This window comes from Suillus clintonianus (assembly GCF_016758775.1).
Source record: "Suillus clintonianus strain FC179 chromosome Unknown DEU56scaffold_190, whole genome shotgun sequence".
Taxonomy (NCBI): domain Eukaryota; kingdom Fungi; phylum Basidiomycota; class Agaricomycetes; order Boletales; family Suillaceae; genus Suillus; species Suillus clintonianus.
This window is the reverse complement of record NW_024539414.1, coordinates 38,070-58,749: the sequence shown is the minus strand read 5'-3', so window position 1 is coordinate 58,749 and position 20,680 is coordinate 38,070. Positions and strand designations below refer to the sequence as shown.

Here is a 20,680-nt window from a genome sequence, read left to right as displayed (position 1 = left end):
ACTTCGGATCAATGGCAGACAAAAGACAGCGCAAGCCCACCGAAAAGGCACGAGAATTCTTATCAAATGTCAAACAGATCATAAAATGCAAGGCAAGTCATGAACTTACCTCCAAAAGGTCAGGGAAGCATCCCATGACCGTGGCATCAGATTCCGAAGACTCGCCAACTCCTTCGACGCAAAGCCATCGAGCAGTCGTCCGGACCAAGGAAGAGGAAGAGGCTCTTCACAGTGATAACGAAGTTGTTGAGGTCTCCTCCGAACATGAGGATGTTGATGACAATTCGGAAACTGAACTGATTCCGGAAATTGGGTACCATGAGGGCCGCCGCTTCCACGAATTCAAGTGCGCAGCAACGAGCTGCAAGAAAGGGGTCCGTCGTTACCTTGACAAGAAGGATGTGAAGTCAACCAGTAATATGCGGAAGCACGCTAAGATCTGTTGGGGTGAAGAGACTGTTAAGCTCGCTGATGGAACAAAAAATGCTCAAGAGGCACGTACCATTATCTCTGGGGCAAAAGACGGCTCTATCACAGCATCGTTCGAACGCACTGGGAAAGGCAAGGTCACATATTCGCACTGGCAACACACAAGAACAGAAACGAAGTACGTACTCGTGTTGTGATTGTGCTGATGTTGAGGTTGATGGTGGCAACAGAGCAGAGATCGTCCGCTGGGTAGCTGAAAGCCTGCGACCATTCACAATCGTCAAAGATCGTGGCTTTCAGTCGTTAATGAAAACGGGTAGGCCTGAGTACTACATACCTTCTCCATCGACGGTCTCGCGCGACGTCAAGCTCGTGTTCGTTCGCACACGACAACGAATTGCTAAGATGCTACAAGTTCAGTACCCTCACTATACTTAAACTAAATCTCATATATTACCAGGAATATGATGGCCAATTGAATTTCACCACCAATGCGTGGACTTCGCCAAACCACAAGGCATTCGTGGCAGTATCAGTACATCTAGAGCAAAACGGAGAGCCGTTAGCCATGATTCTAGACATAGTGGAGGTGGCAGAGGCAAGATAATCTAATACGTACCTAGAAAACTCATTAACCATCTGATATTCAGTCACACTCCGGCGAAAATCTTGCAGTGGCCTTTGAAAAGATCCTAAAAGAGTTTGGTATATCAAAGAAGGTGAGCACAAACAAACAAACAAATGGACAAGGACAATACTTACCAAGTAACTTGTAGATGTTGAGTTTGACGGCTGATAATGCCAGCTCGAACGACACACTGACAACAGAACTCGCCAAGCGAGTGGATTCGTTCAGCGGTGCAGTGAACCGAACACGATGCTTCCTACATATCGTCAATCTCGTTGCGCAGTCGATAATCAAACAGTTCGACGTACCTAAACATGCACAGGCAAGTTTGGAAGATGACTGGCCGATGCCTGAAGCCATGGATGTCCTGGATGACGAAGATCAGGACGAGCGGTTGTTGCAAGAACTTGCAAATGGGTCCGAAAATGATGATGCACGCACCATTGCAGAAAGAGGCGAGGGTAATCCAGAGGACGCTGATATAGACGATATGGATGGGTGGGTTGATGAAGTCGCAAACCTGACAGCACACGAGCGTGCTGAACTACACAAGACACTGCGGCCTGTGAAGCTCGTCCTTGTGAAGGTAAGCCTAAACCAGTGATGACTAATCACTCACGCATTCATCGTGCACCAGCTTCGCAAGCTCGCCTTCAAGATTGTGCACTCATCCACACTCCTATTGCCTGCGTGGAAGGCACTTCTACCAGAGCTGGAATTAGCGGTCCGTATCATGCCTCGCGACGTATCGACGAGGTGGAATTCTACCTATGATATGCTGGACTTTGCGGTGGAGTACCGGCAGGCACTTGACAACTTCACTGGCGACCGCAAGTTTGGGTTGCGGGACTTCGAGCTCAGTGAACGAGAGTGGACAATAGCTAGACAGTTGCGCAATATTTTAGAGGTGAGTTGTGCAGTCTTCGGTTTGAGTTTACTCACGCCAGGCACAGATCTTGAAAGATGCCACAACATACTTTTCACGCTCAACACCAAATCTCGCTACCGTTATTCCAGCCATCGATCACATTGACGAGTCACTCACAACTCGCTCTTTTGACAAGCATTTGAATAGCGCCATTCGCGCTTCTCTCGCAGTGGGCAAGAAGACATTAGATAGGTACTATTCACTTACTGACACATCTTAGACATACCGTATCGCAATGGGTATGTCTCTGTTTTGTTTTATATTCAATTCTATACTAACAATACATTTTGAAGTGCTTCATCCCCAGCACAAACTCACCTACTTCAAGAACGCTGGATGGGAGCAGGACTGGATCCAGACAGCCTCCAACCTCGTGCACGAGGAGTTCGACTTCTCGTATGCTGATATGCCCATCGATCCACTCAATGAAGAGTCCAAAGGTGATGACCATGGATCGCAGCTTCGAAAGGTAAGTTAATTGACTAGTATGCTTTAGCGCTGACCGGATATGATTTTACAGGCATCAAAAAAAGACAATATATTCGATCAATTACCTGCTCTTGCAGCTCCGAAGCGCACAGTCACTGACGAGCTCGCATCATACCTTGCCACCGAGTGCGAGCACGTCCCAAATGTGATTACATGGTGGCATGAGCACCGAAAAACATATCCACGTCTCTCCCGCATGGCGCTCGACTATCTAACAATTCCCGGTACGTTCAACTAACTTCTTGCTTATGCCCCGCACTTAAATACTAACACTATCAACTCAGCTACATCTGTCGACGTTGAACGTATTTTCAGCCGAGGACGTCTTCTGCTATCTCACGTTCGGAGCCAGCTATCTTCACAAACCATTCGAGCCTTATTGTGCGTCGGCATTTGGAGCAAGCTGGGATTGGTACACGACAATGATGTGAAAGCTGTTGCTGTGCTAGAGGATGTCGAGGGTGAGGAATCGAAGCTGCTTGATGGCTGGGATGCCATTAAGATTTAGTTAGTATATTGTTTGTACCTACTACAGTGTCTATTCGAGTTTCTATTCGAGTTGCAATGCATGGGTCATGGGTTACCCGCCATGGGTTATATACCCATGATACCCACATGTACCCTTGTCGAAACCCGTACCCGAGCTGACCCTTGGGCCATGGGTATGGGTAAGCGGTGGGTATGGGTCCGGGTAAGCTCGTGGATACCCACGGGTTACCCATGCCATTGCCTAGTCCGATCTGGGTCTGCAGCCAGTTTTCTGCATCCTGAGTATGCAGCCATAGTCGTCCGCCTAGGATCTGCAGCCAGCCTCGTCCACCCTGGGTCTGCAGCCATTCCCGTCCACCCTGGGTCTGCAGCCATTCTCCTCCACCATGGGTCTGCAGCCAGTCCCTCCCGCCCTGGGTCTGCAGCCATTTTCGTCCACCCTGGGTCTGCAGCCATTCTTGTCCGCCCAGAGTCTGCAGCCAGTCTCGTCCGCCCAGGGTCTGCAGCCAGTCTTGTGCGTCCTGAGTCTGCAGCCATAGTCGTCCGCCTAGGGTCTGTAGCCTGTCTCGTGCACACTGGGTCTGCAGCCATTCCCGTCCACCCTGGGTCTGCAGCCATTCTTGTCCGCCCTGGGTCTGCAGCCAGGCCTGCTCACGCGGGTCCTGCAGCCAGTCTTGTGCGTCCTGGGTCTGCAGCCAGTCTCGTCCGATCTGGGTCTGCAGCCAGTTTAGTCCGCTCTGGGTCTGCAGCCAGTCTCGTCCGCTCTGGGTCTGCAGCCAGTCTTGTCCGCTCTGGGTCTGCAGCCAGTCTTGTGCGTCCTGGGTCTGCAGACAGTCTTGTGCGTCTTGAGACTGCAGCCAGTTTTGTCTGCCCTGGGGTTGCAGCTGATATTGCACGAGCCGCAGCCATTCTCGCACGACCTCAGTCTTAGACGAGACCCGCTCACCCTCATTTTCCATCGAGCCTCGGTCTTCCTCATTCTTGATCAAATATCGCTTTGCCTCATTCACTGGTGAGCCTCGTCGTCTCCTGTTCAGCAAGTAGTTATGCCACTGATCCCGCGGCCAGTATCTCATGCGCTGGGTCTGCAGTGGGTCTTGCTTGGTTTGGGCGTGCATCCAATCTCGTATGCGCTTCATCTGCAGATAGCACTGCCCGTCCTGGGTGTACCCCCAGTCCTTTCCTCCTCCGGTCTGCAGCCAGTTATCCCCTTCTTGGGTCTGCAGCCAGTCATCCCCTCCTTGGGTCTGCAACCAGTCATGCGCTCTTCGGGTCTGTAGCCAGTCACCCCCTACTTGGGTCTGCAACCAGTAATGGGCTCCTCGGGTCTGCAACCAGTCATCTCCTCCTTGGGTCAGCAGCCAGGCACACCCATCCATAGTCTCCAGCCAGCATAGTAAATCCGAACTGCGATCTCCCCGAAGCCATAGCAGGCTGATAAGAACCGACAGTGGCTCTAGTGGCCCAACGAGGAAGGCCAACGAGTCTCTCAATCTCTGGTGGTTGTGGGGTTGCATGTCTTGGCTGTGCTTCTTCAATTCCAAGAGCGCATCAAGAAGGGCCGTGCTTTTTGGAATCTCTTTTATCATCAAGCGGAAAGAGGAAAGCGCGAGTAGGGTGTGAGGTGATGGGATATCGTGTACATGAGGGAGGCTGCAGTTTGAAGGTTCGGAAACATAGTCACGAACGGACGAGTGATATATATTCACGGGGAGAGAACTGTCACTAGGGACATCCATGACAGACCGTAGCTGCACGAGTACTGTTTCAACATCCCTGCCCGGGCCAGCGCCAAGAAGTTTTGATATTTGTGACATTGGCAGAGGGTCCACAAGGGCAGCGATGATGGACAAGTGATGGTATGCCCGCTTGGGATTGGCACATGTGGACAGGATAGAGTCGTATAGCTTATAGACCTCAGTTCCTGGTAGCAGCTCGCTTGTGAGCTCGAGCATCAACTGAAGCCGATCACGGGGATCATTGTCTTCATCGTCGATGAACTTCATCATCGTAGATGCTACGATGAAACGTCTGCCCGCTCGGCTCGCTAGCCGCTGGAGTTCATCCCTTGATGGCTGCGGGAAATCGGGATGACGATTTTCTAATTCTGCAAAGGAATGTCGTAGGAAAATACAGATGTCGTTGTCGACATCGGCGCCGTCTAACGAGATGATTGTCGCAACACCTTCCCCAGAAGTCTTCACTGGTATCTCGCACACTAGGGGGCGCACCTCTTCATTCCGAAAGGCTTTACAGATATGCGATTCCGAGCGGCTTGTGAGCAGAATGTGGGTCACGGGCAGATCAGGTTCGCGAAGAGCCTGTGCAAGGAAAAGGATGAGATCAACAAGCTCGGCGTTGAATGTACATTCATCAAGGGCATCGATGACAAACGTCAACGGCTCACACCCGCGCAGTCTGAATTCGAGCTTCCGGAGAGGTTTGAGAAACAGCGCCTCCATCTGGTCGCGAAGAGATTTGTTTGGATCCAAAAGGGAGGGATTCTCGCGGATAGCTCTGTTCACATCCGCCCGGATACTGGGGAAATTGCTCGCAAGCTGGTAGACAAGCGTCGCAAAAAAAACCCAGTCGTGCAGCGTTCGGTGTGTTTGCGAGAGAAAAAGAATGTTCCCGCGAGCCGCTTTTCGACCTTCGTCTGCTCTGTCACTTTTAGACTTCTCATCCTTTCAGCTATGGTGAACGCAACGGCAGACTTTCCGACGCCCGCCGTGCCATGCAGCCAAATGAGCTGATTCTTCTCTCGGTTGTCTAATAATTCGTGGATGTAGTCAAGGAGGTCTACCCGGGTCCCTTTCAAACATTTAGGATGGGGCTGGCGTTCACGGGAGTCATATTCGGCACCCTTGACAGCGACTTGGGACAGTCTCTCCCAAGTTCCATCAAACGATTGAGTTACTGTTGATGAAGTCAACGAGCGAGAGAGGGATAAGAGATGAAACTACTGACATTGATCCTGACTCATTGATGACGGATGTGACACTCAGGGAAATACTGGCTGATTTCAAGGGTGTGGTTAGAAATCAACTGTGCCAGCAATCACTGCGTTTTGTGCCTGTCTGATGGCCTATGGGAAGATATAGCTACTTATAGTGGACTAAAGTCCCCGAACGGTACGACAACCTGACGGTTGCCAGTGCACGTGTACCTCTGTTCAGGTTCTCCTGCTTTGACTGTGTCTACCATACGCAGAGGATTTCTATCGGGCCCCTGCGACCAAGGAAGAGATTAGGGAAGATCGGGTGAGGGATCCTCATCCCAGGTATGCGGGAGGATGATATCCTTTTTGTACCGCCCTAGTAACGAGATCAGTGCAGATCTTCTATCCAGCTGTACAAGCCCTCCGACGTAAATATATCCAAATCAATCAATCAACGACTCGGAAATTCAAATTTTAACTTGATAATGTCCTTACCTTCTACTACCACTATGTCTTCAACTCAGGCTGATTCAGATATTGTTGACTGCACCGACAGTGCTGATTTCCGCGACAACGTTATCGTTATGGAAGTCGACAATCTCCTCGTAGGATGGCCGGCATACGAAATCAAATTCACGCCTAAAAAACCAGGTCCCGTGGTAAGTACTAAGTAGACACATTCAGTTGGTTGTATGCTAACAATTCTCCTATAGAAACTCATCATTCGTCTGAAAGACGCTGTCAAATTCATGCATGTTGAAGAGTCCACTGACAGTGAAGCTGAGTTGTTGTTTTCGAGCAATGGACGGAAGAGGGCCCGCAAGAACAAGAAAATCAAGACGTAAGTATTTTGAGTGTTCTCGTTCCATGTTCCTACTAACTTATTTACAGCGGCTCCGCTATTGAAGCAAACACGATCGTGAACGCTCTCGCAGCTCTCAAAATCACGTCTACCAGTTCTGAGTAAGACCTTTTTTTTTAATCTTTAAATCACAAATTAACACAAAACGTATCTACAGTAGTACCTCGTTCCACGCGAATCCTGTACGATTGGTCGGAATCAGGGAGCGTCCACCTGCTCCTGTGCGTGTTCCTCTCAAACCCAAGTTTAGCGATGACAACATACCATGGCCGCCTATTCGCCCTCGTCGCGCTCTCAGAGATATCAAGACGGACGAAGGAACTAACCTGTTTGAGATGGTCAAAGCCATTCCTGCCGCTGTTGCCCCTGACAACACATACACTTAGAACGCTCCTCACAGCCCTTGTATTTGTTTGCCTAGTACGCCTTTCGCATGTTTTCACTTCCATTCTCGCATGTTTTTGCTCACATTTTCGCATTGGACATTCATCGTATAAATTACATGCCCTGTACAAATGGTCGCTGCGCACCAAATATTGTAATATCCGTCTAACAGCATCGCTAGAAAATCTGTAAACCTTGTGTTCCTCGATTCGGTGATGTCCGGTGTAATCACGAACTCCTTTTTGCTAAGTACGCGATGGATTGAACTTGGCAAACACCTCTCAGGCTGTACAAGTACCCTTAACCCTTACCCATCAAGACCCGCCTGAGCATCCTCTACACCTCGCACATGGCCAAGAACAAGAAGGAGAAGAATCGAAGTACGAAAGGTGATGTAAGTACATCTTACATTCGAGAAATCTCGCTGTTACTGACAAAAATCAACTAGTATGCGACTTATCACAAAACTGAGGTTTTTTGCAAGTGTTCCGAATGTACTGGAGAATGCGGTCCCAAGGGCAAGTCGATACCGAAGTGGAAGGAACGGGAACATCGCAAGAAGGAGGGGGAACGCAAGAAGGCCCCAAGAATGCGTCCAGAGTCCATCAAAACCATCGAGACACTTGCTGCACACCAGATAATGCAGCAACCTGAGGCGGGACCCTCTCGGCATGTCGTAGAAGGTGCGTGGAGACTGACTCTGGTGGACGATCATCCTGATCAGCTACAGCAACACACCACCATCCTTTTCGATTGCCTGAGCCACCTGAGCTACATCGTTCACCCTCTCCGCAGCAGCTCGAGTCTGCTCCCGATATGGATGTAGATGATTTTGACGTTGGCGAGAGTTGGAACGACCTGCCCGATGTTGGAAGTGCGGTTCCTAGTGTTGAAAGAATGATCGGAGAGACTTCTGGAGTCTCTGCATCTGGGGATTCGGCTCCAGAGCCCCAGCTTACTACCCTGCGTGCTGATGATGACTTCGCTGATGATTTATACAGTGTCGACATCGATTTTATACCCGACGATGGCCAGGATGATGTGATGTCTCTCGATGGTGGTCACGACGGCTCACAGGCACCGGTGGTGCCCACCCAAACTCACAATCCGCAGATGCACCTGGAAGATGCCACCACCCATGAAATGACCGTCGAAGGGGAGCTAGTGCTGGAGCTTCCTCGTCCCCCTTCAGTAGTCTTAGCTGCAGCATCCCCTCACTGGTTTTGGAAAATCACCCTGCTGCTCATCGCGTGGCTAAATCTTCACTACCATCTGCCGCATCTCGCGTGCACTCTTATTCTCAAGATCACAAGACATATCCTCGTTGGCCTCACTGTACTCGCACCTGACGAGAAGGTAGCCGGGTCGCTCAATACCGTATTCAACCACCTCGACATCAAGGATAACTTCGATATTCACCCAGTTTGCCCGGTTTGCCACCGCGTTTATCCTCACGATTCTCAAGGTGACACAAAATGTTTGAATTGCTCTGAACCTTTATTTGAGCCCAGCGCATCAAGAACCAAACCACGGCCACGTCTACAGTGTCCACAGAATCCACTCTCGAATGCGATCCTTCGTCTTCTCTCTCGCGCAGGAATTGAGGAGGAACTTGATGCTTGGCGCCATCATGTTCCAGAACCTGGGAAGCGCGCGTCGATTCAAGATGGAGAGATATGGAAAACCATCAAGGGAAACGATGGCGAGCTCTTCTTCGACAATAGTCCAGAACGTCCCGACAAAGATGAGCTTCGCATTGGTATCACGCTAGGATTCGATGGGTATTATTCCTCCCCAGCGACGCTATACTCTCTGCTAATTGTTGATCTTAGATTTGGTTATCAGCGCAGTCGTAATGCAGGAACGCACAGCTCGGGCGTCCTCTCAAATTGTATTGCGAACTTGCCGACACATTTGCGGTACGTACTTGCTACAATTGATGTTCGCTTCCTGACTTTGAACACTCGTCTAGATACCGACCACGAAATCTGATGGTCTTTGGTATCACGCCAGGGCCAAAAGAGTTTGATAGTGATGAGTTACAATTTTTCATGAAAAACTACGTCGACAACTTAATCTCACTCTACGAAAACGGAATCGTGGTCAAGACGCCAAATTATCCCAACGGTACGCCATCAAGCAATTCTCTAAGTTACTTCAGCTAACACAATGTATCTGCAGGCCGTCGAGTTCGTATGATCCTGGTTGCCGTCTGTTGCGACCACCCTGCGCTCTGTAAAGTCTGCGGGTTCGGAGGTCATCGCAAGGAAGAGGGATTTTGCACTAGGTGCCACATTAAACGCAGCGAGTTGAAGACGAGGGACGCAATGGACTATGATAGTAAGTCACCTTTTACTTGTGTGAATATAACTGAATCTATTCAATCAGAATTTCCTCCTCGATATGGGGAGGAGCATACAAAACGAGCCCAGGAGTATCTGGACCTGGATGAGAAGGAACGCGAGGCCTTCTTTAAGCTGCATAGCGCACGCTACTTCGAGCTTTCACGCTTGAAGTATTTTGACCCAGTGCGCATGTCAGTCATTGACCCAATGCACAGTTTCCTTCTCGGTGAGTCGACCTGCTCCCTATGCTGTCGTTACTCACATCATACGTTGTCACTGGTACGATTCGTGGATTCAAACTAACACTATACGAAAGCGGACCGACAAAAACGAACGCGAACTGGATCAGATTCATGAGTATCTAACGACGGTATGTTTTCATTTCGTTCAAGCTTTTATCTTACTGGCATCTGCCCGTTTGACCAGTTTGAAATGCCCAACTGGGTTGGACGCCTCCCTGAACAAGTCGGCTATCCTGCTGGAGGCTCGTTGACGTCAGACGAGTGGAAGGGACTTGCCTTAGTATTCTGTCCGATCGTGGTATGTTCATTTTATCGTAGCGCAACGAGAACTGATCTAATTCTAATTCTAATCCCTCAAAGATACCCTTTCTATGGCAGGAGTGGTACCCGAAGGCCAACGCTACATACGAGAAGGCATTAACGTCCTGGGAGAACAGAGAGAGACAACGTCTCATTCGTCTCACCGCTGGAAAAGCGAAAAAGGGTGACGACAAACCATCAACGAAGCCCGTTCCTCAGATGCATCCGTCGGCACCTGACAATTTTTTGAAACTTGCTGCAGCCCTCAAAATCATCCTCGGACGTTCCTTCAGAGATGCTGATATTCCACGCGCCAAGGAATTGCTCCGCAACTACCTTATGGAATATCTCGAGGTGCGTTGACGTACGGCTCTCTAAGCTTGCTCATTCTGATCACACATGGGCTGCTAGCTTTACCCCGACGATGTAAAGCCCACGCATCATTGGGTAACTCACATTTTCGATCAACTACAAGACTACGGACCTGTGTACAACTTTTGGACGTTTCTCTTCGAGCGCTTGAACAAAGTCCTCAAGAGTTACTCGACGAATAATCACAGCAACGGCGAGATCGAAGTCACGTTCATGCGTGCATTTCAGAAGGATGTTGCATTGCGTGATATGGTGCGTGATATTCTATGCATCGGATTCGATCCTCATTCTTCCTTTAGCTTGCGAATCTAAATGCTGCGCCCGATATGCAAGATGAATCATCGGCTGAGAACATGCTGCTGTTAGAAGCTGTGAGAATTATCTTGGCCACTGATGGCGACACACGCGGGACGGTAGCCTCTCTCGCTCACGAAATGGATCAAGCTGCAGAAGACTTTGATGCACGCTTCTCGCTTGGCGCCTCTGCTTTCACAACTCTCTCTCGGCAGCAGCAAGACCAATTAATTAAGTTCTATGAATCCTCGTACCCTAACGCTAAAGTCGTCTCGCGCGCAGCATCAACTAACGCAAACGACCCGAATTTCCTCAATAGCCGTGCTCGAACTTTCACACATATCGTTGTCGATGGACGTCGCATCCTACCATCTTCCTCGCTGAATAATGCGTCAAGTTCTCTCGTACAAGCTGATATCGGAGGCAGGTGTTACGTTGGGCAAGTCATGTCTATAATATCTCATGCACAGCGTCACGTACCACGTGAGATAACCCTTCTGGAGATCCGGTGGCTCAAAGAGAAGCTAGACGTCGACATGAGGGACTGGGTTAAATAGTAAGTAAACTCATTCATACATTGGTATTTTTTTAATCGTTTTGCAGTCCGGAGCTTGAAGTTCGGTTGTGGGACCACGAAGTCTTCCTCGATCCGACAGTTGATGGTCCTCAACGTTTCATTTTGCCGTCCCACCTGATCTCCCAAGTCTGTCGAGCGTCGATCACAAAGAAAAATGACGAGATCGTACAGAAGATGTGGGTAACGATTGGGCTTAGTCGAGTGAGTACTTAGCGTCATTCATCGCGCGAGTTCAACACTAATTAACGCAAATACAGGAAGTTTCAATTTTCTAGCACGACGCAACACAGCAGCACAGCGCACAGAACAGCAAGTGTATCCTACATGTCACCATAATCCATATCATCACCGTAATTCGCTTCTCCACCGCCGTATTCGGGAGTTGTTCCAGGGCCGTCGTTCTCTTGTTCTTGAGTGTCCGGCTGATCGTCTTTGGGTCCAAAGCCTCTCGGATTGGACGTCTTGATATCGAGTGAAGCGCCAGGATTCTCGAGGTTGAACTTGGCCAGCCAATCGTTGCTGAGCATGAATGGGTACACCGGAATTTCAGGTGCGTTGTCTTTGACAGTTCCGATGTTGACTCGTTTAGTATGGACTCGTTTGTTCTTCGCTTCGCGACGCAGCCTTCGCCTGATCTTGTCGATCCGCTCCACGACGTCGTTGAACTAGCACCATCAAGTCAGCAACATCAACAACAGGAAGGGTAGGTTTGTCTCTTCGGTCCTACATCCTTGGATCTCCACTCCTGACGAACCACTTCCCACACAACAGCATCTTCTTCGTCACTCCCAACGAAGCCAGCTTTCTGCAATAGGATCTTATGGTGAGCCTTCTTCTTCTCCTCGTTATCGGTTTCGAGCTCTGATATCTCTTCAGACATATACTCGGTTTCCAAGAGAAGTGTCGGATCCGCGCCATATTCTTTGGTGTATGCTTCGATGACTGACGGGTCCGCTCGATCCTTGCAAAGCTGTAGGTGGTGTGATATAATAGGTTCGTGTTCGTTTTCGATAAACGCACCTGCTTACGGCGCTTCTTCCTCTTGTTCACCACCTTCTGTTTCTGACGCTTCGCTCGTTTAGAAGAGTCCGTCACTTCGGCATACTTACGCTTCAAGTTCCGAAACTTGTCTTTGGCGAACGCGACGATGTCTTTCTTCGTGAAACTGACGTCCTTGTGTCCGAGGGTGCAAGTCTCTGCATCACGATCCTTTCCGAATGCCACGTACGTGAACTAACTATTTGATGATCCATTAAACACTCACATGTTGTTCGTTCCACACAATATTAGCTGCGCGATCAATGATCTTCTTGTTGCGCAATGCTTGTACCCCCTTGTCACCACCAAACGCAAACTGCAACTTCTCGCCCTCTCGTGGATCTTCTCCACCGTCGCCCCCATCGCTATCATCAGTCTCAATCGTGTCCATGGAAGTCCCTGTGACATCGAAAATCGCTGTATCAAGACATTCCTGCACCACGTTTGAAGGTAAGTACGCATATATGTGCCCGCATTTTTGATGAACTCACCTGCAGTTCTTCGCGTGTAGTCTTCTCGGCTGCTGAGAGTTCTTGAAGAGGACGGTTGAGAAGGTACGTCCGTATCTTGCCCTTTGCCAGCTTCTTTTTCTTCTTCTGACGCACACCTTTATCTACAGGCTCGTCCTCATCATCTGCCTCGTCACCATCATCTTGGTGAGCACGTTTCAGGCGATTCACCTCAAGCTGGAGGTTCTCGCATATACCCCGTAGCGCCTGTACATCCGACGCAGTTTCTAAGTCCGGTTGGATAGCGTGTTGTCCACTGGGGGGCAGGGATTGAGGTATGTGATTTTGACGGGGCAGATTCTGTTGAGGCTGACCCTGCACAGCCTGTGCCGCAAGAGCAAGTAAAACTTCTGGCGTCAAGTTTGCCAGCAAGGCGTGCAATGCAACGGGCGGAGGATCATTTGGACCACCAGACAGGGGTGGATGTTGTGGTGGAGGACCTGGTGGAGGACCCTGCTGTTTCCTGCCGCCGTTGATGCGCATTTTTGCTGGGTATATGCGCTGATTCGGACGGGTATATGCACTCGATCTTGGGCTCGGTGATGGGGTTGGGGAGAAAAGGTGAACGGATGTGTAGCATACATGTACTCGACCCATATCAGGATATGTACGCACAACGTGGTTACCTGTCCTAATTCATGCATATTCAGGATATGTACGCACAACATGGCTACCTGTCCTGATTCATGCATATTAAACCACCTCGAATGGCAGTGTGCGCACCTTAGTTGACCTCAAGTATACCATAAGTAGCCGTAGTATACACCAGTTTATCTCGCCGTACTATTTATACCTGGGATCCTTATAGGATCCATATCTCTCCTTCGCCGGTATATATTATGTGATTGTACATGTGTGTACCTACGGTAGATTTTGTACCCACGGGTGTCCTACCCATGTTTCACATAGGTCCATAACGCGGTGAATGGGTATCTCGAGGGACGACGTACTCGGAAGATTCGAATCACGGTTTTGTAGTGCAATATTCCAGCCGTTACTGAACCTCAATCGGAGCCGAGGTAAATTGTGAAAAGGCTTGGATCGCGAAAGGATCACCGATGGACAGTACAAACTTCAAGGCGTGATTGAGATGAGGTGGATGGATGCGTGATTTCTATGGCGGTGAGATCCCAGGGCGACCGGGCATTTGTCTAGTTGCAGGACAACACGAGGCTGCTGTATACCGTAAGTAGTCCATAATGACCACACCGTGTTGTTCAATTCATCTTCAGCACTAAAGTCTTGAAGCACGTCTGTCCTCTGTGTGTGGATTCTAATTTCTGAGGCCCGAGGACTTGGACGAGCTCGAGTGAGGTAGTGTGGGAAAGGGGCTCAGGTAAATTGCCGCATCACTGCCGCAACTTGCCGCACCCTACCGCACCACTGTCGCACCCATACCAAATCATAAGTACTACACTTATTTTGAACTAGGAGTGTTTCTCGTCCGACTCCTTAATTATCCACTTCACACTAATGCATTTGAGAGTCTGAATTCAGAGAACAATTTTGAGCATGTTGCGGCACGGATGCGGTACTGGGTGCGGCAGCTAAACGAATTATTGATGGGCTGAACTGTGCTACATATGCACATGCTTGCACTATTGTAGTTTCGAAGCGCAAGAAAAACTTACTCCAGGAGCCGGCCGAAAATATCCTCATTGAACGTCACTCGTCAGGACCTGACATGGACTCAGTTCCTACTCCCGAAGAGCAAGAAAACACGATGCTCCAGGCTGCCTGGCTTGACCTCCAACTCAGCTATGATCTGACCTCGATGGATATAGACGTCGACTTGGAGTGTCTTGGCATACTGGAACAGCAGATGTTCGAGCTCTCGTTGGCTGCAGGAGCTGCAGGAAATGAACAATGGGAAAAAGATGCTGGTGCACACCAAGACCGATGGAACCCCTATGAGGGCCTCCCTGAGCACTGGAATCATGGCGACCGAGATTCATACGCACCAGAATTTGAAGGAGAAGTAGACGTGCGTCATCATCGCTTTTCATCGCAGATCAGTCTGACATGGTTCGACTAATAGTGTGGACCGAACTTTAGCGAGGGAAGTGAGCCCGACATAGTTAAGAAAGAGAAACACACCAAAAAAACCAAACCGCGGCCACGACCAAGGAAGATACACAAGGCTTCATAGGCTGGGGCCTCGTAGTAGTAGTTTGTACTCTGAAATGAACGAGACTCAGTTTGCAAGGACAAAAGGCCACACAGATATGACATACATACCTTTAAGCCCCGGTATCCGTTTGCACAGGTTGCTGCAGAACGTGGTCGAGGAGATGTGTGACAGTGAAGTCAGGCAAGGCATGCAACCAGCAAAGACAGGTGTTGAATGATAGGCGGAGGCATCGAGGCGCCAGACCTGACAGGCGCGAGCCTGTGTGATGGGTCGTTGAGTCTTCTCACCAAGTTTCGCGCAGCTGCTCATAACGGTGCTGCAAGTGGACTTGATAAGAAGGGTGGTTTGGTGTCGATGCAGTGGTGCGGTAGTGCACAGCCACTGCCGCACCCAACAACAGAATTGCCGCACCGTGCCGCATCACTACCGCATCACTGCCGCACCCATCAAGTACATATATCACTGTAGTACCACTGTTAGCCTTACACAAACACCTGGAATATAGTATTACTTATTCTTAAATCATATTTCAGACAGTTGCGCACGACGTAGACGTATTGTAGAGGCATATAAGACATTATTGAGTAGGGTGCAGCAGGGTGCGGCACAGATGCGGCAATTTCCTAAGGCCCGTGGGAAAGGGGCCAGGTGAAATTGACGCGGTCGTGACGCGCCTGTGACGCGGCACTGTGAGTTCAAACAACATTCTTATGTCGCTCGAACTGAATTCCAAACACTTTGAATATCCTGGTTAATGATTAGCATGTGAGTGTCCGTCTGCGCACAGGCCCTAGACTGCTGTATTCACTTCTCACCATATTTACAGTGCTTGTCCTCTGGCCGTATTACAGCCTCGACCTCACATTGTCAAGTCTAATACAGTCTCTATACTCGCGTACTACCAAGTTAAGCCCCAACCATGTCATCTCAAGCCTCATTCAAGCTGGGTCAAGCACTGCTCATACCACGACAGAAACATCTTCACTAATATCAACCTTCACACTTACCTGTGCCGCGTCAAGGCCCACTTCATGCCGCGTCAGTGCCGCGTCAACCATAGCTCATGCCGCGTCAAACATGTTGTGCCGCGTCAATGCCTCGTCAATGCCGCGTCACATGCGCGTCAAAACTCATACATGCCGCGTCAGTGCCGCGGCACAGCCTCGTCACAGCTACCCTTCAACATGAGTTTGACCTGCGACTCTGGCTGGGATATGACTGACCACTCAATTATAGTGTTGGCAAAGGAGCTTTGGCTCGTCTCGGGAAGTATTGGTATCTTGTTCAGCTAATTCAGTCCTATGTTAATTGTTGATGTGCTCCACAGACTCGGAGGGTCCAGAGAGGGAGGAAAAGAAAATGGTCATTGGTTAATGTAGCTAGTAGTACATGTCCCTACGACGAAAACAAAATCACACAAAAATGGTCATAAACCCGTCCAACTTGATGTGGGAGTCGAATGCAGAACATATAGGAACGCCTGCACTGGCGCGTCAGTGGCCGCGTCAAGGCTCGTTGGTGCCGCGTCAAAAAATAGCCACGCCCGTGGGAAAGGCTTTCCCACGGTGGGAACCGCGTTTCATGAGCTAGTTGCTAGTACCTAGTCGCCCACTGAGCCAGCCTGAGTCTAGTCGTTCCTTTTGTGTTGTGTTCCTTCTCTACCGACAATGCGAAGCAATGCATCAACGTTCAACGCTGGTGGTAAGCCGCTGATTGGGCCACTTTGTATGCCTTAATTCCTACCTTCAGTGAGCTCATCACGAAGTTTGAAGGTCATATAAGTATGCCATCTTTCTCTCTCTCTTCATTCCATTTCTTCACCAATTCCGAAATTCCAAGCAGCTCTCGATATCAGCTCCATCCTCTTCACGCCTTCATCGAGCGCCTTCATCGAGCCCCCCCTCGGCCTTCGTTCAGCTGTGATCAAATACCACGACGAGCTACGCAGATCCTTGTTGATAGCGGCGGTGCAGGAGAAACAAAGGAGATATGTTCTGGAGTACGAGACGATCGATGCCAGCACGGAGCGTAGCGAACACTTCAACCGAGAAGACACTGATGCTAGAAGACAAACGGAGGTCTGACTGGCTCTAATTATAGCACGTAGAGTATCTTGATTCTTGAGTGAGTGCTCGTTAATATCATCTCTATGCGCATCATGACTCCCTTTGTAGAGGTCAAAGCGTTGTATTTCCTTCAGCACTCGCTTCCTGGACAGTATACTACCGTCGGCTGAAGATTATCGATGCATCTACCAAGTTACAAATCCAGTCGCTCGTGGGGCAAAAGTTTCTCGCTCAAGTGACTAATGAACACGTCAGTACCTAGTGCCACAGTACCATACCACCCGAGGCAAGTCAGGAATAGATTTTTTTGTGCTCACGAATCTATAGAGAAATATTAACATTAGAAACCTGTCATCAGACAGACAGATAGGTGGAAGTTCGTTCGTTCGAGTGTCTATGCCACAATTACTCCAATAGGTTGCAAGGCAACAAACGCAGCAGGAGTCAAACCGTATCTCATCATGTCCGCTGGCAACAGGGATAACGTCGGCGCGCTCAGTGTCATGGACCTTTAACAATGAATACTACGCTTGCCTAATTGGGATGACCTTATTGTTAAGCATCCTCAGGCTGGAGTCGTCCCACCAATCGGAATGGTCCATGCTCACACGATCTAGTAATCCCATATGCATTCGCTATTGCTAGCTTATTGTCTGCGTGTCCATGGGGTCTCCGGGCGTGGTTTTCGTGGCTGGTAAGTCTCGGTCAGACAGATATTTTGGTGACAATTAAGACGGAACATACGGAATTTTGCAAAGTTCTCTTGCTCGTCAAGTCACAGCGGAGAGGTATATAAGTGCGCCGAAACTGCGACTTCAATCAGCATTTTATCCAACTGTCATCTCTCAGACAACATCTTTTATTACTCCTAAAAGCTACATCCTCGTCCTCTTTCCATCTCCTAAAGCACAATGGACTCATTCTCAAACATCATCGCTATGTTGTCCACTTCAAAGGCCGACGATGAGCGGAGTCCCGCATCGTCAACACCAGTTGAGGAGGAGTCGCAATCAAACTCCGGAGGTTGTTACTGCGTCATTGCATGAGCGCGGGCAAACATTCTGCACTCCGTCCCATTCATATACGGACGTAAGTAGTGATAGTAAATTTAATTCGCGGACGATGGATATCTTACCGGCATTGATTGCAGCTCCAGAACGCAACTCCACATTTTCTGTAGTGTTGAAGGTTTCATGAGCGATACCACCACTTCACTTCATTATCTCAACACATATCACAATTCGTTCAGCATGTTTCTATCTTCGTTAACTATTTCCGTTTTCATCGGGTTCTTCGGAGCTAGGTATCTTGAGTACAGGTACAGGAGATACATTGGAGACTGTCGGACATTCCGGGGAACGCACGTATATTTTTTTGTAGTACCTGGGGAGAATGAACTATTTTTACATGTTTTCAAGTTCAATTTATGGTCCACTACCCTTGCTAATGTACGACAGCTGCCTAAAAACTAAATATCATGAAAATGGAACAATACAGACAGTAAGGTCTAGATCTGTACATGCTGCAGAACTTTAGTAAAAGCGAGGATAACCGAGGCTTTGGGGGCTTTGCAACCGACCCGGGAGACAGCGCGTCCATATGGTACTTGTACGATGTCGCAAGCTACTGTAGGGGTGCTTAAGGAATTGGAACACATCCAGTCCTTGATTGCGATGACCCATACTGGATATCACGGGAACTCATTGATGTCTTCGCGTGCTGCTGTGACAATAGCGATTAGTCCTTCAACATCGGGTGCTGTAGTATAGCTGCAGGCAGTGGCTGATAAACGGGCGACTGGTGGATGGGGCGACGAATGAGTTGGAACCTTTTCTCCTCAGTTGTGTGTCGTGATTTCGCACGTCGGGTGCATCCGTTTGTTTGATGGAAATCTGCTGGGAACTCTTTAAACTCGACCTTAACTTGGGCACGACAGCCAGCAGGCTCTTATTCCGTTTGGCTGGCATGCGTCTTGTCCAACCCACAAGACTTTGATGTTCAAGCTTACAACAAGATCATATTGAGTGTTTCAGGCGGTCCTCTATTCTAAGGTCTCCGTTGCTCAAGCATCTCGGTCAAACTAGCAATGAACTACTTTTGTATCGCCATCAACACAATGCACCAACGCGAAACCAGAAACCAGACTCACTCGAGCTTGATTTATGATTGACAAATGTTTATAAATGTTTCCTATCATACCGGTGAGTCTTTGGGGAAATCCTATATGCAAGCCACTCATACGCACACTGCTGGGGATATATACCGACACGCATGTCTGACCAAGGCAGCAATCTATAAACGAGTCGCAAAAGTTGGGGCATTCACTGGACACAGACGCTGTGAAAGCAGCAACGATGGCGAGGACGAAGGAGATATGCATTGTGCGATATTACACAGGATCAGTTGATATGGAGGGTGCACAGTAGAAAGACTGCTGCTTTTATGCCCAGAGTGTAGGCAGAACCTACCATTCAAACAGGCGTCATTTGCATGCCAGCAGACCTCAAATTTGACTTGCTCTGTCACTAATGATCCATGGACGTAAGAATCCGCCCACTGCCGCGCTTGGGAGCTAAATCCATCCACCATATGATCTCTTTAAGATCTCAAAGTCTGAATCGCCAACGATGCGGCCACCGCATCACAGCCCACATAGCCCGGGCCGCCGATCATTGCACCACGTACTGCGGTAATCGCTAGCCTAGTGAATCTGGTCGTGCGCCACCCGGATGGAGCTGCCGCAAGCTGGTGTTGACGAGGTCTGCCTTTAATGGTCTATCGTTGCCTGTTGATATTTCCTTTACAGGTGGATCAAGGGCTTAGTTGCATTGGAGTGACATCGGTCGAGTCTTCAAATTTGACCCACAAGTATGATTGCGATGACCTGTCTGGATATCACAGGAACTTTCGTGCGCTGCTGTGACGGCAGCGATCAATGTAGTGTCCTTCAACATCGGGTGCTACAGTATAGTTGCAGGTTGCTGGTAAACGGGCGGCTGATGGATGGGGTGACGAACGGTTTGCTGCTGAGGTGTTTCTCCTCGGTTGCGTGTCGGTATTTCGCACGTTGGGAATTATTTACGAGCGAGGGATCGTGATGATAAGTAGTCGAGTCGGTTGGTAGGTACTGGAGGTCTCATGAAAAAAAACAGTACAGGATGTGCCAGAGAATGGTACACCGGGTCCATCTTCATGAGGTGGTAGGAAATACGCTAGCGGTTTGGTGCTATTGTCGCGTTGTAGACGAAACGGCCCTAGATCTAGACTTGTAAGAACCAGGGGTGGAGCACAGGCTGAGTAACTGAGGAGAGAGAAAGGCGATGGAACTGTGTGAGTTTTGAATCAGTTGATGGCGGGGCCACAAGAAGCGGGGTATGTAAGTGTACTTCTCGATTAGGAGTGCGATGTGATGCAGCATCTGGAGTGCGCAGAGATGCTGGGTTTGTAGCGCGGTATAATGCAGAATCTAAAAAAATTAGACGACGAGCCCAAAGACACTTAGACCATGCAAGATACTCATTGTCTGCTCGGACTAAGACGAAGAATTTGAATGGCGTCCTATACAGGACAAGGTGGACTTCCTGGCAAATTAGATCGGGCAGGCACCGCAGTGGTGGGTGAATCGTGGGTATGCAGATTGACAAGTGGTAATAGGTTGA

General features: G+C 49.2%; 6 protein-coding genes across 6 annotated transcripts; 4 read left to right on the top strand and 2 right to left on the bottom strand.

Moving 5' to 3' along the window:
* Positions 1-4,685: 4,685 nt before the first annotated feature.
* Positions 4,686-5,946, bottom strand: DEU56DRAFT_762138 (uncharacterized protein; the record flags this gene model as incomplete). The annotated part of the gene is made up of 4 exons (XM_041350639.1): positions 4,686-4,688; positions 4,727-5,501; positions 5,549-5,879; positions 5,931-5,946. 4 exons carry the CDS (start codon positions 5,944-5,946, stop codon positions 4,686-4,688), a joined length of 1,125 nt encoding a protein of 374 aa, XP_041201070.1.
* Positions 5,947-6,410: 464 nt separating this feature from the next.
* DEU56DRAFT_919953 (uncharacterized protein) lies at positions 6,411-7,149 on the top strand (the record flags this gene model as incomplete). Its single annotated transcript, XM_041358358.1, has 4 exons — positions 6,411-6,560; positions 6,615-6,742; positions 6,793-6,864; positions 6,921-7,149. 4 exons carry the CDS (start codon positions 6,411-6,413, stop codon positions 7,147-7,149), a joined length of 579 nt encoding a protein of 192 aa, XP_041201069.1.
* A 4,448-nt stretch (positions 7,150-11,597) lies between these two features.
* DEU56DRAFT_919951 (uncharacterized protein) lies at positions 11,598-13,307 on the bottom strand (the record flags this gene model as incomplete). The annotated part of the gene is made up of 5 exons (XM_041358357.1): positions 11,598-11,942; positions 12,005-12,247; positions 12,298-12,486; positions 12,542-12,748; positions 12,807-13,307. The coding sequence occupies 5 exons, from the start codon at positions 13,305-13,307 to the stop codon at positions 11,598-11,600; spliced, it is 1,485 nt and encodes a 494-aa protein (XP_041201068.1).
* Positions 13,308-14,367: 1,060 nt separating this feature from the next.
* On the top strand, positions 14,368-14,988 carry DEU56DRAFT_843303 (uncharacterized protein). Its single transcript, XM_041355072.1, has 2 exons — positions 14,368-14,855; positions 14,922-14,988. The coding sequence occupies exons 1-2, from the start codon at positions 14,509-14,511 to the stop codon at positions 14,971-14,973; spliced, it is 399 nt and encodes a 132-aa protein (XP_041201067.1). The 5' UTR covers positions 14,368-14,508; the 3' UTR covers positions 14,974-14,988.
* A 1,578-nt stretch (positions 14,989-16,566) lies between these two features.
* DEU56DRAFT_905504 (uncharacterized protein) lies at positions 16,567-17,536 on the top strand (the record flags this gene model as incomplete). Its single annotated transcript, XM_041356722.1, has 6 exons — positions 16,567-16,656; positions 16,728-16,736; positions 16,798-17,033; positions 17,063-17,079; positions 17,130-17,271; positions 17,366-17,536. Exons 1-6 carry the CDS (start codon positions 16,623-16,625, stop codon positions 17,534-17,536), a joined length of 609 nt encoding a protein of 202 aa, XP_041201066.1. The 5' UTR covers positions 16,567-16,622.
* Positions 17,343-18,316, top strand: DEU56DRAFT_211864 (uncharacterized protein). The gene is made up of 2 exons (XM_041345091.1): positions 17,343-17,715; positions 17,780-18,316. The coding sequence occupies exons 1-2, from the start codon at positions 17,648-17,650 to the stop codon at positions 18,216-18,218; spliced, it is 507 nt and encodes a 168-aa protein (XP_041201065.1). The 5' UTR covers positions 17,343-17,647; the 3' UTR covers positions 18,219-18,316.
* The last annotated feature ends 2,364 nt before the right edge of the window (positions 18,317-20,680 follow it).

What these genes read in the sequence shown, in the direction of transcription:
- DEU56DRAFT_211864 (XM_041345091.1), top strand. Translation starts at nt 17,648, where the DNA reads ATGCATTCGCTATTGCTAGCTTATTGTCTGCGTGTCCATGGGGTCTCC. An exon ending in GGGCGTGGTTTTCGTGGCTG is followed by an intron (nt 17,716 to 17,779) that starts GTAAGTCTCGGT and finishes AATTTTGCAAAG; the next exon opens with TTCTCTTGCTCGTCAAGTCA.
- DEU56DRAFT_843303 (XM_041355072.1), top strand. Translation starts at nt 14,509, where the DNA reads ATGGACTCAGTTCCTACTCCCGAAGAGCAAGAAAACACGATGCTCCAG. An exon ending in ATCAGTCTGACATGGTTCGA is followed by an intron (nt 14,856 to 14,921) that starts CTAATAGTGTGG and finishes AGAGAAACACAC; the next exon opens with CAAAAAAACCAAACCGCGGC.